The sequence below is a fragment of the Marmota monax genome, unplaced genomic scaffold (genome assembly GCF_021218885.2).
Source record: "Marmota monax isolate L192 unplaced genomic scaffold, Marmota_monax_Labrador192_F-V1.1 WCK01_AAM20220418_F8-fsc00019, whole genome shotgun sequence".
Classification (NCBI taxonomy): Eukaryota; Metazoa; Chordata; class Mammalia; order Rodentia; family Sciuridae; genus Marmota; species Marmota monax.
Genome location: NW_026695242.1, coordinates 8807686 through 8821122, shown reverse-complemented (window position 1 = coordinate 8821122; position 13437 = coordinate 8807686). Strand labels below are relative to the sequence as shown.

General features: G+C 59.5%; 1 protein-coding gene across 6 annotated transcripts in view; it reads left to right on the top strand.

Moving 5' to 3' along the window:
- Positions 1-230: 230 nt before the first annotated feature.
- Positions 231-13437, top strand: part of Col13a1 (collagen type XIII alpha 1 chain) — a 145963-nt gene continuing 132756 nt past the window's right edge. For all 6 annotated transcript variants that reach the window (XM_046419650.2, XM_046419654.2, XM_046419651.2 and 3 more), the window contains exon 1: positions 231-1068. In XM_046419650.2, coding sequence (XP_046275606.1) covers positions 775-1068 — 294 coding nt within the window. In that variant the 5' untranslated portion in view covers positions 231-774. The remainder of the gene's footprint in view (positions 1069-13437) is intronic.

Genomic DNA, 13437 nt, shown 5'->3' with positions numbered 1-13437 from the left:
AAAGGGAGAGAAGGGCAGCTCCACTCCACACCCCCTTCCTGCCTATAAATAACCCAAAGTGTCACTTCAAAGAGGACAGGGAGCGCGGGAGAGGGGCTCCCGGGGCGGGCGGACTAGGATAGCGGCCCTGCACACCACGCCCCCCACCCGGGGCGAGTTTGCATAAATAAACAAATCCAAGCAGGAGGTGGAGGGGGAGTGGAGAGGAGGAGGAGGGAGGGGGCGGGAGAGATTAGTTTGGGAAGTAGCACGGATTGCTCATCCGATCCGTGCAGCCGCAGAGAGTGTGTCAAGTTACAGAGGCGCCGGAATCTGTCCCAGCGCTCCTCGGCAGCGGCCACGACCCACCTCTGCCCATGGGGCCCTCCATGTGCGCCCCTGCACCCGGGGACTGAAACTGGCTCTCCCGGGAGAGGCAAGACATCCAGAAGGACCGACAGCCCGGCACCAGCTGGAGGACTCTGCAGACTCTTGAAGGGAAAGACAGGCGGGGGGCCGGCCAGATTGCCCTCACTTTCCTGGACTTGGAGCGTTCTTCCAAATAACTTTTTTCCTCACTTTGGTGTACCCCGATTACCGCTGGTTGTGATTTTCGGCTTTCCGCCTCCTACTGCTAATTTTTCCGTCCTCTTTGCCGGAAGCAAAGGAAAGGGACGATTTCCAGCAACACAAGCCCTTTCCCCCTGCCCCACAGTTTGGATCGCGCCTTTCGGCAGCGGCTCTTACTTTTATTTATTCTATTTATTTATTTATTGGTTCTCAAGACGCGAGGGGATGGTAGCGGAGCGAGCCCGCAAAGCGGCCACCGCCGCTGCCCGCGGCCCCGGGGAGCTGGGCGCGCCCGGGACTGTGGTGCTGGCGGCGGCGCGAGCCGAGCGCTGCGCGCGGCTGCCCAGCCCAGGGTCGTGCGGGTTGCTGGCGCTGACCCTCTGCTCGCTGGCGCTCAGCCTGCTCGCCCACTTTCGGACCGCGGAGCTACAGGCCCGGATGCTGCGCTTGGAAGCAGAGCGCGGGGAGCAGCAAATGGAGACGGCTATTTTGGGACGAGTCAACCAACTGCTGGAAGAGGTCTGTGCTCTTTGTTGCTGGCTTTTATCCCTCCCCGCGGCGCCCCCCTGCGCAGGCTCCAAACTGTCCACCAGCCAGTGCCGGTGGGTGCTCACCCTCCGCGCCGCCGGGTGCGCCCTGGGCTAGCGCGACTTGTCCGCGGGAGGGGTGGGGGCACACGGCGACGCCATCTGGCCAGGGACCCGGAGAACCTGGTCGGCGTGGGCTCGATCCCGGCTCCGCTCTCAGCAGGCGTCCCCCGTGTCTGGCCCTGGGCGCGCCAGGCAGGTGGAGAAAGGCAGGGCGCACGAAGGCGGGCCAGCTCCACTTCATCCTCCCGGACCCGCCGGGGTGATGTGCGAGACCCCAACGCCTACGCGGAGGGTCGCATGCCAGGCGCGGCAGCCGACTTAGGCTGTTGAGCCCCCGTGGTCTTCCCTCCACCCTACCAGGTTAGATGCTGCCTGTTTTATTGCCACAGTGGGAAGAGGGAGTGAGGAACTGAGTCATCCAAGGGTCTGCGGGGACCCGAGGGGACAGTACTCACCGGGTGGAGGGAGTTTGTGATCGTCCTTGCTCATTGGTCCTGCCTTGAGCCCTAGTGTGGGTCTCCTGGCTCTGCTGTGGTTGTGTATGAATTAGCCCCTATTGTCTTGTTTCTAAGCTGAGTTTCTTATGCAGGGCCTTTGGAATGGTCCCCAACTTTTTTTTCTACTGGGTAAATGATACTGAGCCCATTCCCCAAATTTCCCCGATCAAGTAAACTAAAAGCTGATAGCGCCACTCAGCCATGGTACTCTTGGGAGTGCATGAAGAGGTGGTGCCTCCCCAGAAGGAGGGACAGGCCTTCCCCTTGGGCTTCCAGAGGAAAGTTTGGGCCTTGCTAGAATCTGGACATCACTGAGGATCCAGAGCCCTGCGGGAGAGAAGGACAGGCAGGTGAGGGCTGTAGTAGTCTGGAAAGTGGTCCTGGGACAGGGTGGCTGGCAGGTTTCCATGGGGAGAAGGGAGAGGAGGTCTGATCCCTAGTAGGCGGTGGTGTGGAACCGTGGAGAAAGAGCAGGGTGGTGGCATCTTGCCTCTCTTGGGTTTTTATTCCTGCTCTCCTACTTTGGAAGCTGTGCAACCTGAGACAAATTTGCTGACCTCTCTGAGCTTTCAGAATAGTGATGATGATGGCAAACCTCAGAGCCCGGCTCTAACAGTGGTGAATGCTGTGGCCATTTGATTCCCTACAACCTGGTTTCTTTTGGGGTTCCTTTGCCAGAGCAGTTCTCCAGGCTGGTCAGGTAGGGGGGGGGGAGCCCTGAACTTCACTGGGCCAGAGCAGAAGGGCAGCCACAGGGCAGTGACTGGTGCTAGTCATGCCACCAGGACTGCTGCTGTCAGCTCATTCCCACGCCCTCCAGGCCCCAGGGAATCCAGAGGACTCAGTCAGGCTGCCCTCGGTCCCCTGCCCCCAGGCGGAGCAGCAGAAGCCAGTGGCCTTCACTGGTTGGTGAGTGTGCCAGGGGAGGGTGGAGCCAGTGGGTGCTGCCTCCAGGTATCCTGGGCCTGGCTGCCAGCAGCAGCATCTGGCCCTGGAGCAGTCTCACTTTTCCTCTCCGCCCTCTCCCTTCCCTGTCCCTCCCGCTGGTCACGGGAGCCCCCGCCCTTGGCAGCTCCTGCTTTCTCTGCTGAAGATGTAGCCCCACCAAGTCGCATGCTCTCCTCCCGGGGGTCTTGGGACTCTGCCCACTCTTCCTCCCGGAGCACCTGCCCACCACCTCCCGATCTCATCTGCAGAGCTGAGAGTCACCCAGAGATCAGCTAGAGTGACCCCTGCTTTACTGATGGAAAAACTGAGACCCAGAGAAGGGCAGTAGGTGGCTCAGGGTCACACGGTGAGATCCGGGACTCCCGACCAGGTGCAAAGGGTTCTTTGGTGTCCTGGCAGCTTCCTGAGAGCCAGCTGGGGGTCGGGCGCTGGGGGAGACTCCCTCTGCCTCTTAAACTCAGTGGTAAATGGGACCCAAAGAGAAAGCGGGCGGTGAGCTCGTCATGTAGCAAATAATGAAAGAGGGGGACTGGGCACTGTGTTCCACGCAACGCCATCTGATGCTGGTGGCGGTTATGGTGGGCTTCCGGGGGAAGTGATTTGGGAGTGAAGATCTGAAGGGTGAAGAGAAGTTTGCCAGGGGAAGAGGGCGAGTGGGTGGGCTTGTGCTAAGGGGCCAAGCGGCCCGCTTCCGGAGGCTGGAGCCAGAGAGCAGGGTTTTCCTGGGGACACTAAAGAAACTCCAGGCCCCACGGGCTGGGAGGGCAGGAGAGAGACAGGTGCCTGGGTGAAGAGGACCCTGGAGCAGAGCTGCTAAAGGGCAGCGGGGGCCCCTGCTGGGCTTCTGTCCCTGGAATGACAGCAGAGGGGTCAAGCCAACAGGGTGCTACCGCAGGCAGAGGGGACTGTGACCTGGAGTGGAGTGGAAACAGGGTCCCAGGGAGTGCCTGGGCAGGGTGGCTGCCGTGGTGGGACCTGGTTCTGTAAGAGAAGGTGCTGGAAGCCAAGGAATAGAGCTGTCCTGTGGTTGAAGGCCTGGCCTGTGGGGAGGGTGGCTAAGTCTAGGGCTTCTGAAGGGCCACACGAGGGTCACGTGGTCCCATACAGTAACCACTAGTCACATTAAAATTAAAGAAAAGTCCGATTTTCATTTCCAGTCACACCAGCTCCCCTTTGAGGGTCAGAAGCTGCAGCAGCGCAGGAGGGTCACGGCGCCTGCGCACGCGGGTGAGCTTAAGGACCAAGAACAGGGTTCTAGCCTGGCCCTGGCCCTAGCCGAGCCAGGCCACCCCAACTGACCCTTTAGGTTTCTCTTCTGTAAAAAGTAGGCCCTGCCCGCTCCCGGGATTGCTGAAAGGACCTCAGGAGATGGCAGCTGGGAGCGCACACGGAAAAGTGCCACCAGCAAGAGCTGGCAGGAGGAAATGCGTGCACCTGTGTGTGGCCCGGGCCTGGGGCAGGTGGCCTCAGGGACACTGCCCTGAGGTCCTGAGCCACTCACTGAAGGAGGGTAGAGGGCCTCAGGAGGGACACCCTGGTGAGGCCGGGCCTGCGCAATGGCCTGGAGGCCGGGGGGTGGGGGTGGGGTGGGGGGGGTGGGGGGGGAGCTGGAGGCCTGGCCAGTCTGGGGGGGCCCGTAGGAGAGGAGCCGAGGCAGAAGTGAGGGACGGGGTCCAGACGGGGCCCCAACTCTCCCCGCCAGCCCTCTCTCCTGGTCGGGGAGCCTTAACGAGCCCTCCAGCTGCCTGTTATTTGATTTGCTTGCTGTGAAGAAAGAAAGTGGAATGTCCCAAATGGAGAAAATCAGTTGACACCTAGGACTGGGCAGCGGGTGAGCAGCGAGAGGAGGAGGGACTTGAAACCAGCCAGATCCGTGTGGAAGGGCCTGGGGGCGTGGGGGACAGTCTGGGCAGTGAGCTCCAAGGTCAGTTTTAAGGGCTATTGGGCAAGATTCCCATCCCTATAACCACAGTGGCAATAAGATGCCCTGGTGTCCCAGGGTGGGCCGTTCAGGGCCGATGCGAGGCTGTTACCAGGACAGCTCTTTCCACCCTCGAAGCTTCCAGAAGGATGGCCGCTCTCCTTAGCCACTGTACAGTTAAGAAGACCCACAGCACCGCCACCACACTGTTGGTGAGTCTTTCCTACAGGCGTTGAGGATCCCCTGGGAGAAAAAATGGCCAGAACTTCCAGGCTAAAATGTTGAGGCCCCAGGGCCCTAAAAATAACCACGGTGATAGGAATGTCTTATAGTCACAGCAAGGGCACAGGGGCCTCTTTCGGGTCCTTTTCCAAAGAAGAATTTAGGAGAGCAGTCAATGGCTTGCTGGGCTCTGGATGAGGTTCCCCAGGATTGAAATGGTGGGATGAAGATGGGCACAGGGTGGCTTGCACAGTGTCTTTGGTGGGAGAACCATAGCCAGCTGGACCTCAGGAAGTGGACAGACCCTAGATCCAGGCACCCTCAAGTGCAGCCCAGCACACCACTGTGGCAGTCCCCAGTCGGGTCCTCCTTCACTCTATGGCTAGGAAAGAAAAGATCCAAAGGATGCATGGGCTGGCTTCAGAGGAACGGGGAGTCAGAGCCAGCCGGCAGTGGACCGGGAGCCTTTCTCCTTTCCAATTAACTCAGGGACCAATACATGGCGAGTGTACCCTGCTCCCCATTCCAGGGCCCTCAGCAGACATTGATAATCAATTGCAGCACACTCTCCCCGCCAGGCTCACTGGCAGCCCCAGAATCCTGCTGGACCCCATACTCCAGGAAGCCACTTCTAACTAGGGGGCAAGTTGGTGTTCAGCTCATGATGATTCTAAGTATTTTTGTTTTTCCAAATACAAAGCACACTTGCGATGGGTAAAGTTGTGGAGAATCCTTACAGCCTTATGGCTTCTTCAGAGACCTTAAAAAAAATAGCAGGTAACTCCAAACCAGACGGAGGACCTCATTATGTAGCCGGAGGTGGGGACAAAAGCAAAGTTCCATCTATTACAATCAGATCACTCCCAGGAAGGTGTCTTTCCCCTTATTCTGAATCATCCTAGATTTGACCCAAGGCCTCCCTGGAAAAAGCCTTCTCAAACTACCCCCTCCCAGCACAGCTCTCTCCCTGCTCCCACTTCCTGTGGCTCTTCCTGGCTGACATTTAACTCCCAGAAGGAGCTCAGTGCTCTTGGCTTCCCCGCCCAGACCCATGGCAGACATTACTAATCGCTGCACGCACTGTCTCACTAAATGGGCTTCAGGATCCTTCCCACACTGGGCGCCAGGCTGCCACCCTGGACCCACTGCAGTCAACGAGCAAGGTAAAGTCTGCTGCCACCCACGGCTCAGCCCCAGCCCCACTGTGCCTTTAATGTCTCATCTCTGCATGTGGTCATATGCAATCCGATGACAGAGACAGGGACTCAGTAAGACTCTCTGGGTCTTATTGAGCCTAGCCCAGGACTCTGCAGGTAGGATGCAGACCTCACCAATTAGCTGGCCTTCAGTTTCTGTTGATGGAGGCCACGGAAGGCTTGGTGGCCAGCTGTGCCCCCCCTTGTCCTCAGTCCGGGACCCAGCTCTGGGCTCAGCATTAGTTCGGGGGCAGTGTCACCTGGAAGGGAGGTTTCCCAGCAGCAAGCAGTCAGCCGGTGACATGACCAACTCCTCTAAGTCAGGGCAGCTGCCTGGTCCTGGCAGGGAGAGGGGTGGCTCTGTGCATCCACCTGGATCAACCGCTGGGGCACTGTCCCCGCCCGTCCCTACTCCCGAGGTCTGAGCCGCTCCTTCCCCTGCCCAGGCCGCCTGGCACGGCTTCCTTTTTCTCTTGGCAGAGGGCGGGGGCAGAGCAGTGCAGCAGGCCAGTGTGCGGCCTTTGACACCACGGGGACCTCTGCAGAGAGCTGTGGGACTTGAGCCTCAGCATGCTGGTGACCTCATCCTCCTCACAAATCATTGAGGGCATCTGTGTTCACCTGTGACCCTTTCCACCTCACTCATCACCAGAGAGGATGAGACGGGGCAGCTCTGGGTCCTCAGCTTTTATTCATAGCTAATATTTACTGAGCACTTACTATGTACCAGGCACTAGTCAAATGGGTCCACAAAACCCTCACTATGATCCTATCAGAGGTTGCTTTTTATTTATTTATTTTTTAACTTTTCCCTTTTTACAGAAAAGAAACTGAAGGCCCAGGGAGGTTAAGTAACTTTCTCAAGGTCACACAGCTAGTGAGCAGTAGAGACAGGCCTTGAATCCAGGCTGTGTGGCCCCAAAGTTGGCATTCTGAGCCACCAGCATAGCCTTGTCTGCATGAAGTCGCACACTCCTGTGACTGCAGAGGCTGATCTGGTCAGCCAGGGTCTCAGAACCATTCTGCCACATCTGCCTCCCACAGAGGTGGCATTTACTGAACTGACTGGGCATGGGACCTGCACCACCACCTTTGTTGTGAGAATAACCCTGATGATGTCATTCATATCATCCGACCCTGGTGAAGGACCTCCGTAGAGTCCTTGTCAGCCCTGGTGTGTGGCTGCTGGGGCTTCCAGGAAGGGACGGGCCTGTGACTGTCTCTTGGCTGATGGGAAGCTGCGCCCGGCACTGTGTGGCCCTGGGCAGAGCGTCTGGAGGAGCCGCAGCCCCGGGTCTCTCTGCTCGCCTGAGCCTGACTTTCCTCCTTCCTCTGTCACCTTCTCCTTCTTCCTGGGTCATGTCTGTCTGTCTGTCTGATCAGTTGCTCGAAGGCCCCCTTTTAGAGATGAGATGGGGTTCAAAGTTCTGAGGCAACTGGACATTTCAAGTGACTCTCCTTCCTTCTCCTCGTCTGCAGACGTCCGCAGGGGCTGCACCTGGACCAGCCACCGCTGCCTGCCACCTCCCCACCACCTGAGTGGGGCCCTGGGGGTCACACTCCGCGGGCATTGTGCTCTGTCGCTGGGTTTGGGCGCCCTGTGCCAGAGTTTGTGTGTGGCCTGGTGCCCGGAGCATCCTGTGCAATGTCACCCAAACCCCTCTTGGGGTCCCCTGGTGCTTGAGGGCCCAGGAGTGGCAGCAATGGGGGTCGCAGTGAGAAGTCGGGGGGTCCTAGCGCGCGCTAAGCAGTCTGGAAGGCTTGAGGGTTCAAGACGGGCGAGCAGTAGGGTCTTTCCTGAATTGTTTCCCAGAAAAACGAAGCCGAGGAGGTCTGCCATTTGGAAGAGAGGTTTCTAGAAGGCCTAGGAAGTTCTTCTGCCACCTCTTTTTTTTTTTCCTTCCTGGTGCTGGGATGAAGCACGTGCCAGGCCACTGCCCTGCCCGAGCCCCAGCCCAGCCCTGCTCCTGCGTCTCTTGGCTCCTGGGCCTCCGGCTCCCCTGAGTGTCATCCGGGCCCCAGCAGCAGCACCCCACAGGGACCCTCCAGCCTCCCACACAGCCAGTGCCGCCGTTGCCCTCGGGGTGGGGTGTCACTGCAGCAAGCTGGTGGCTGAGGGCTAAGGGAGCAGCTGCTGGTGGCCGGTGCTCCCCTGGTCCTTCCAGAGGGGTGGAGCTGGCCGTCCAAGAGTCTGCGTGTGACACCTAAGGGACACTGGGCTCCTGTCACCCAGCGTGGAGGCTATTGTGGGTTTTCCCAAGCACCACGTGGCCGAGTCTGCGTGGGCCTCGCTGGCCCTTCTCCTGGCCTCACCCCCACCAGCCTCCTGGGCCTCTGGTCGACTCCCATCGCCCCTGCCTGGGTCCTTGCTCTGAGCGCGGCTCTGGTGCTTCCTCTGGGCAGGTCCTCCCGCCCCCACCGGGCGTCCCCCAGGGGCCTCTCTGTTCTTTAGGGTGCGCGAGTGGCCTGGCTGCCCCCCAGCTGTCCTGAGGGCTTCTGCCATCCAGGAGACTGTGCGCCCACAGCCACCTGTCAAACTGCAGGGGTCCCGAGAAGGCACTTCTTCTGCATTGGGTCATGCTCCGACAGGGTGGCCTGTAGGGCAGGCCAGGTAGAGAGACCTTTAGTGACAGGGACACAGGAAGGGCATGGGGTTAAAAGAGGCTCTTCATGTCCCTCCCCCTGGGCTGGCACCTGAAGTTTCCTGGGCATGAGGGGCGGCTTAGTGACATGGGACATCACCTGCCACTCCAGCCTCTCCCCATTTTATAAAGTCAGAGTGTCGGGAGGAAGGGGCTGCGGGAGTCACACCCCCTCGGTGACGTGGGGATCACTACTCGTGCTCCTGACCTTCTCCTCGGAGCCCAGACCCTCTCCACAGCCACCCTCCACACCTCCCGCAGGTCTTGACAGCACCTCCAACTCAACGCGTCTGGACTGAGCAGAAGTCCAGCCTCCCCGCCGTCCCCCAGGGTCAGCGGGGCCCTCAGCCCTGCCGGGTCGACCATGCCCTCTCAGCCTCTTCCCTCCATCACTGTCTGTCCCTCCTGGCTCCAGCCACCCCCTCGCCTCCACCCACTCTGTCCCGGCCCTTTTATCATCCGCACAGCAGCCGCCCGATCACATACATCCTCTCCCTGGTTAAATCTCTGCAGTAACTACCAATCGCTCTCAGGTCAGAGGCAAACCTTTCCAGCCTTGCCCCCCTGTCCAGCCTCCTGACTCGCCTGCTCTTGGCTTTCAGAGCCCAGCCGTATGGCTGTGTGCACTCATGGCTGGGGCCACAGCCTCTGGAGTCAGTTTGTTGGGTTCAAATCTAGCTCTGCTAATTGCTGGCTGTGTGACCTGGAGCAAGTTGTTCAACCTCTCTGTGCCTTGAATGATCTCTATGTAAAATTAGGAGTGATGCTAACGAGAGTGTCTCTCCCTATAAGGGTTGTTTTTAGAATTAAGTTAAACATACAGTGCTTTGAGCTGCGCCTAGTACTCTGGTAATAGATATTTTAATCTCCTTGAACGAGCCAAGCTCCAGCTGTCACAGACACACAATGAGGGCGTGGGCTCTGAGCCAGGCTTCCTGGGTTCAAATCCTGCCCCTGGCCCTCCTGGCTGCATGCCATCTTGCAGGCTGCTGCCCCTCTCTCCTCCTCAGTTTCCTGGCTCATAAAGTGGGTTGCCGTCGGCACAGAATGAGCGAATGTCAGCACGAGGCTTGCCTGGCTCCTAAGAAATGCCTTATTATGCGAGTTTGAGGCCTTCCCTGTCCCCTCAGCTGGCTGGCGGCTGTGTGTCCCCGGCTCAGCTCGCACTGCCTCATGATGAGCCCAACCAGTCCATGACTGGTCCCCAGCCACTCTCCCCCTCGGTCACATCCCTGGTGACTGTGGCTGCCTCCCCTCCATGTGCGTGGTCCTGGACAGCTCTCCCGAGCTCCCTGAGGACAGTCCATGCCTCCTCAGCTCAGATGCACGGTCCGCAGGGAGGAGGCTCCAGCCTCTGCCCAGGACTCTCACCCGAGCCCCTCCCACTCTGTGGTCAGAGTCCCGGCCTCATCCTGCACAGGCCCAGAGGGGAGCCCTGACCCCCGAGACCCGGGGGGTCCTACGCCCCATGCAGAGCTGGCTCCCACCCACAGCCAGCTGCAGGGCTCAGCTCCTTGATCCCCAGAAGCAGCAGCACGGCCTTGGGTCAGCAGAAAGGAAGGACTTTCGCATCCGAAGGCCGGAAAACTGGAGGCCCGAGCCTTCTTTCTCTAGCTTTCTGAACTCACTGGAGCTTGGGTTGGTTTGTCTGTGGTTCCGATGGAACCCAGTTGGTCTGCACCCTGTGGCATCCGGCGGACCCCTGGCCCCTGTTTCATGGCCCTGTGATCAAGAGCCAAGGCCATGGCACAAAGAAGGCTGAGGAGGGAAGGAGACAGCTCCCGGCACCCGGCCCGAGGGACAGGGCGGGTCCTCCGGGTGGGCGCGGGTTGGATGCCCAGTTTCCTCTGCTTTGATTTGGCCCTGTCGGCCGCCTGTGCCCGAGGGCATGGGGTGGCACATGGCCTGCCCCGTCACAAACCTGTCCTGTGGGATCAGCCCGCTTCTGCGGTCCCTGGGGTCCAGCCTTCAGCCTAAGGAGCCAGCACCGAGCAGCCAGGTCCCTCACGGGAAGGCTCCTGTCACCACTCAGCCCCATCCCGATGAGCCCCACCCAAAGCCCACCTCCTCCTGGGACCGCAGGGGCCAGGCCTGGAAGTCGGGTGTGGTTCTAGAGTGGATCAGGGACACCCGACCCGGCCTCGTCCTCAAAGGGCCAGTGGGGGCTCCAGCTCGCAACCGTCCTGCTGACGACAGGGCCCTGGAGGCGGCGGAGCACTGTCCACTGTCGGGATGAGGTGCCTGCGGGCACTGGGCCTCATCTGCCGCGGCCACGTCCACGGGCACCTCCTCTTTCAGCATCTGGTCCTCAGGGTCCTTCCTGCACCATCCTCGCTCACCTCCTCTTGGGGGAAGTGGGTGACCTGACCACTGTGATGGGGTCAGGCCAGTGGGGGGAGGGCAGGAAAGCCGGCCTGGCAGCAGCCCCAGACAAAAGTGGCCTTTGCCTGGCCATGAGAGCATGCGCAGCTCCACGGCCTCACTCCTGCGCTCGGCTCCCCTTCTCGGCTTCTCTGCCCGTCTTACCCCTGTGGCCAACGTTACCCCCACTCAGGGGCGAGGAAATCGAGGTCGGGGTTAGATCTCTTGCTTACTATATGGGGACGAGACCCCAAGACCCACATGGCCAAGCTCCGTCATAGATAGTGATGCTTCCTTGGCATTTGGAGTTCACCCCAAACTGAGTCCCAAGGGCAGGTGGCTTCTCGTAGAATTCACACTCTAACACTAAATTAATTATCAAGGGGCTGTGGCTCCGTGGTAGAGCGCTTGCCATGTTGCACAAGGCTCTGGATCCAATCCCCAGTGCTCCAAAACCAAGCAGACCACGAAGTTAGTTTCTTTTTTAAAAAATTAATGAAGGCCGGGCGCGGTGGTGCACACCTGTAATCCCAGCAGCTCCGGAGGCTGAGGCAGGAGGATTGCAGGTTCAAAGCCAGCCTCAGCAACTTAAGGAGACCCTAAGCAACCTAGCAAGACCCTGTCTCTAGATGAAATATAAAAAGGATTGGAGATGTGGCTCGGTGGTTAACCGCCTCTGGGTTCAATCCCTTGAACACAACAACAAAAAATTAATTAAGTGACTCTTTTCCAACACACTTAGCGCAGTGCCTGGCTCTGTGCTCCGTGAGGAGCTATGTTACTATTCACGTGTTCCAGCTCCCACCGCAGGCACAGGACTGTGTCATCTCATTCAGTCTACACAGCAGCACTGTGGGAGGTGGCAGGGGCAATACCCCACGTGGTGGGGCCCTCGTCCATGCAACTGGGCCAAAGGCCACAGGGTAGAGTGCAGAGTCCCGGGCCTCTCTCTGGACCCCCTCCCTACCCTGACTGGGACCCACCAGGCATGACAGAGGCCGGGGCCAGGTCCCTTTAAGAGCCCTCTGCTGGGGCCTGGGAGGGAGTGGCCCCTGGCGGGGCTGGGCCAGCTGCATTCTGTGGGCCAGGAGAGGCCGCCTGGCATTTCCCGCTTTGATACTGATACAGGCATCTTAATAGCTGCGCGTCAGGCGGGTGTGTTTCAGCTCGGGCCACACAGGGCATTCCAGGAGGCCCCGGCCACCAGCAGGGGTGAAGCAGGAAGGCGTCTCAGGCCTGGTGGCGGGGGTCCCCCCAGGGCCCCAGAAAGCGTCCCACCCAGCCCTGAGCTCACCTGGGGATTCTCACCTGGGTCTCAAACTCAGATGCCTAAGGCGCGAGCTGGCGTCCTAAACAGGTAACTCTGGCCATACAGGAGTGCCACTGTGACCTGGATGGCACAGACACGTACGGGGGGCGGGGGGCAGCCACCACGCAGTGCCACCTGCTCAGAGCATGGCCCCGTCGGGTGGACGTCCTGCCAGACCCTCCCGCTGTACAAGACGGGAAATCAGAACTTAACAGGACCGCTCCTGGTTTGTAAACCACCAGCACTTCCTGAGCACCTACTGTGTGCCAGGCCCTGTTCTAGACACCAGGGATGTGCTAGTGAATGAAACAGAACAACACCCACAGCCTGTGGAGTTGACCTCATTGGGGAGAGAGGCTGTAAGCAACATAAACAACCAAAGCAAAAGAATCGAATTCCTAAGGAGGAGATACAAGAGGGAGGGGATAGGAAGCTCACGGGGTAGTAAAAGCAAAGAAGCCCTCATTAGGAGCACACAGGTGGACAGCTAGGAAAAAGCATCCCAGAGACACCGGTAAGTGCAAAGGCCCTGAGGCAGGAGAAGGCTGGTGGCCTGTGTGATCACCTGGCTGCCGGTGTTGAGGACGTGCTGTGGAACCCAAGCAGGAGCAGGGGCTCCTTTAGAAGGCTTTTGCAGTAATTGATGATGAGACTCCAAGGTGGCCCATGGTGGGGTGGGGAGAAGGGATCCAATCCCAGGTGTGTGTGAAAGGCAGGGAAGAGGAGTTGCTCAGGATGGGGGTGGGTGAGACAGAGAGGCACCTGGAGGATTCTGGGGTTTCAAGCAGCTCTTAGTACTGTGACAGGGAAGTTGCTGGAGGCTCAGGCCTGGGGAGGGCTCATTTGTGCCATGAGATTGGGAGATGCTGAGTGGACGGGGCAGGGGGTGGGGCCGGCGGCTGGCTGCGCTGGAGGACCGCAGGGAGGTCCAGGCTGGGGATGCAGAGGCGGCATCTCATTCTGGGTGGGAAGGAGTGGAATCTTCTGCGTCATCACATACAGATGTCACTGGAGCCTCAAGGCCAGGTGAGGTCCCCAAAGGAGCCAGTGTCTAGAGGAGAGAGGTGAGGCCCTGGACTGGGGGCCCTGTGGCCTGCCACATTTAGGTGTCAGTAACGAGAAGGAGCCAGGGACGGAGACAGAGGAGCAGCCTCGGTGGTAGGAGGGAGCCCAGGGCAGAAGGATAGGAGGTGAGGAGGGCA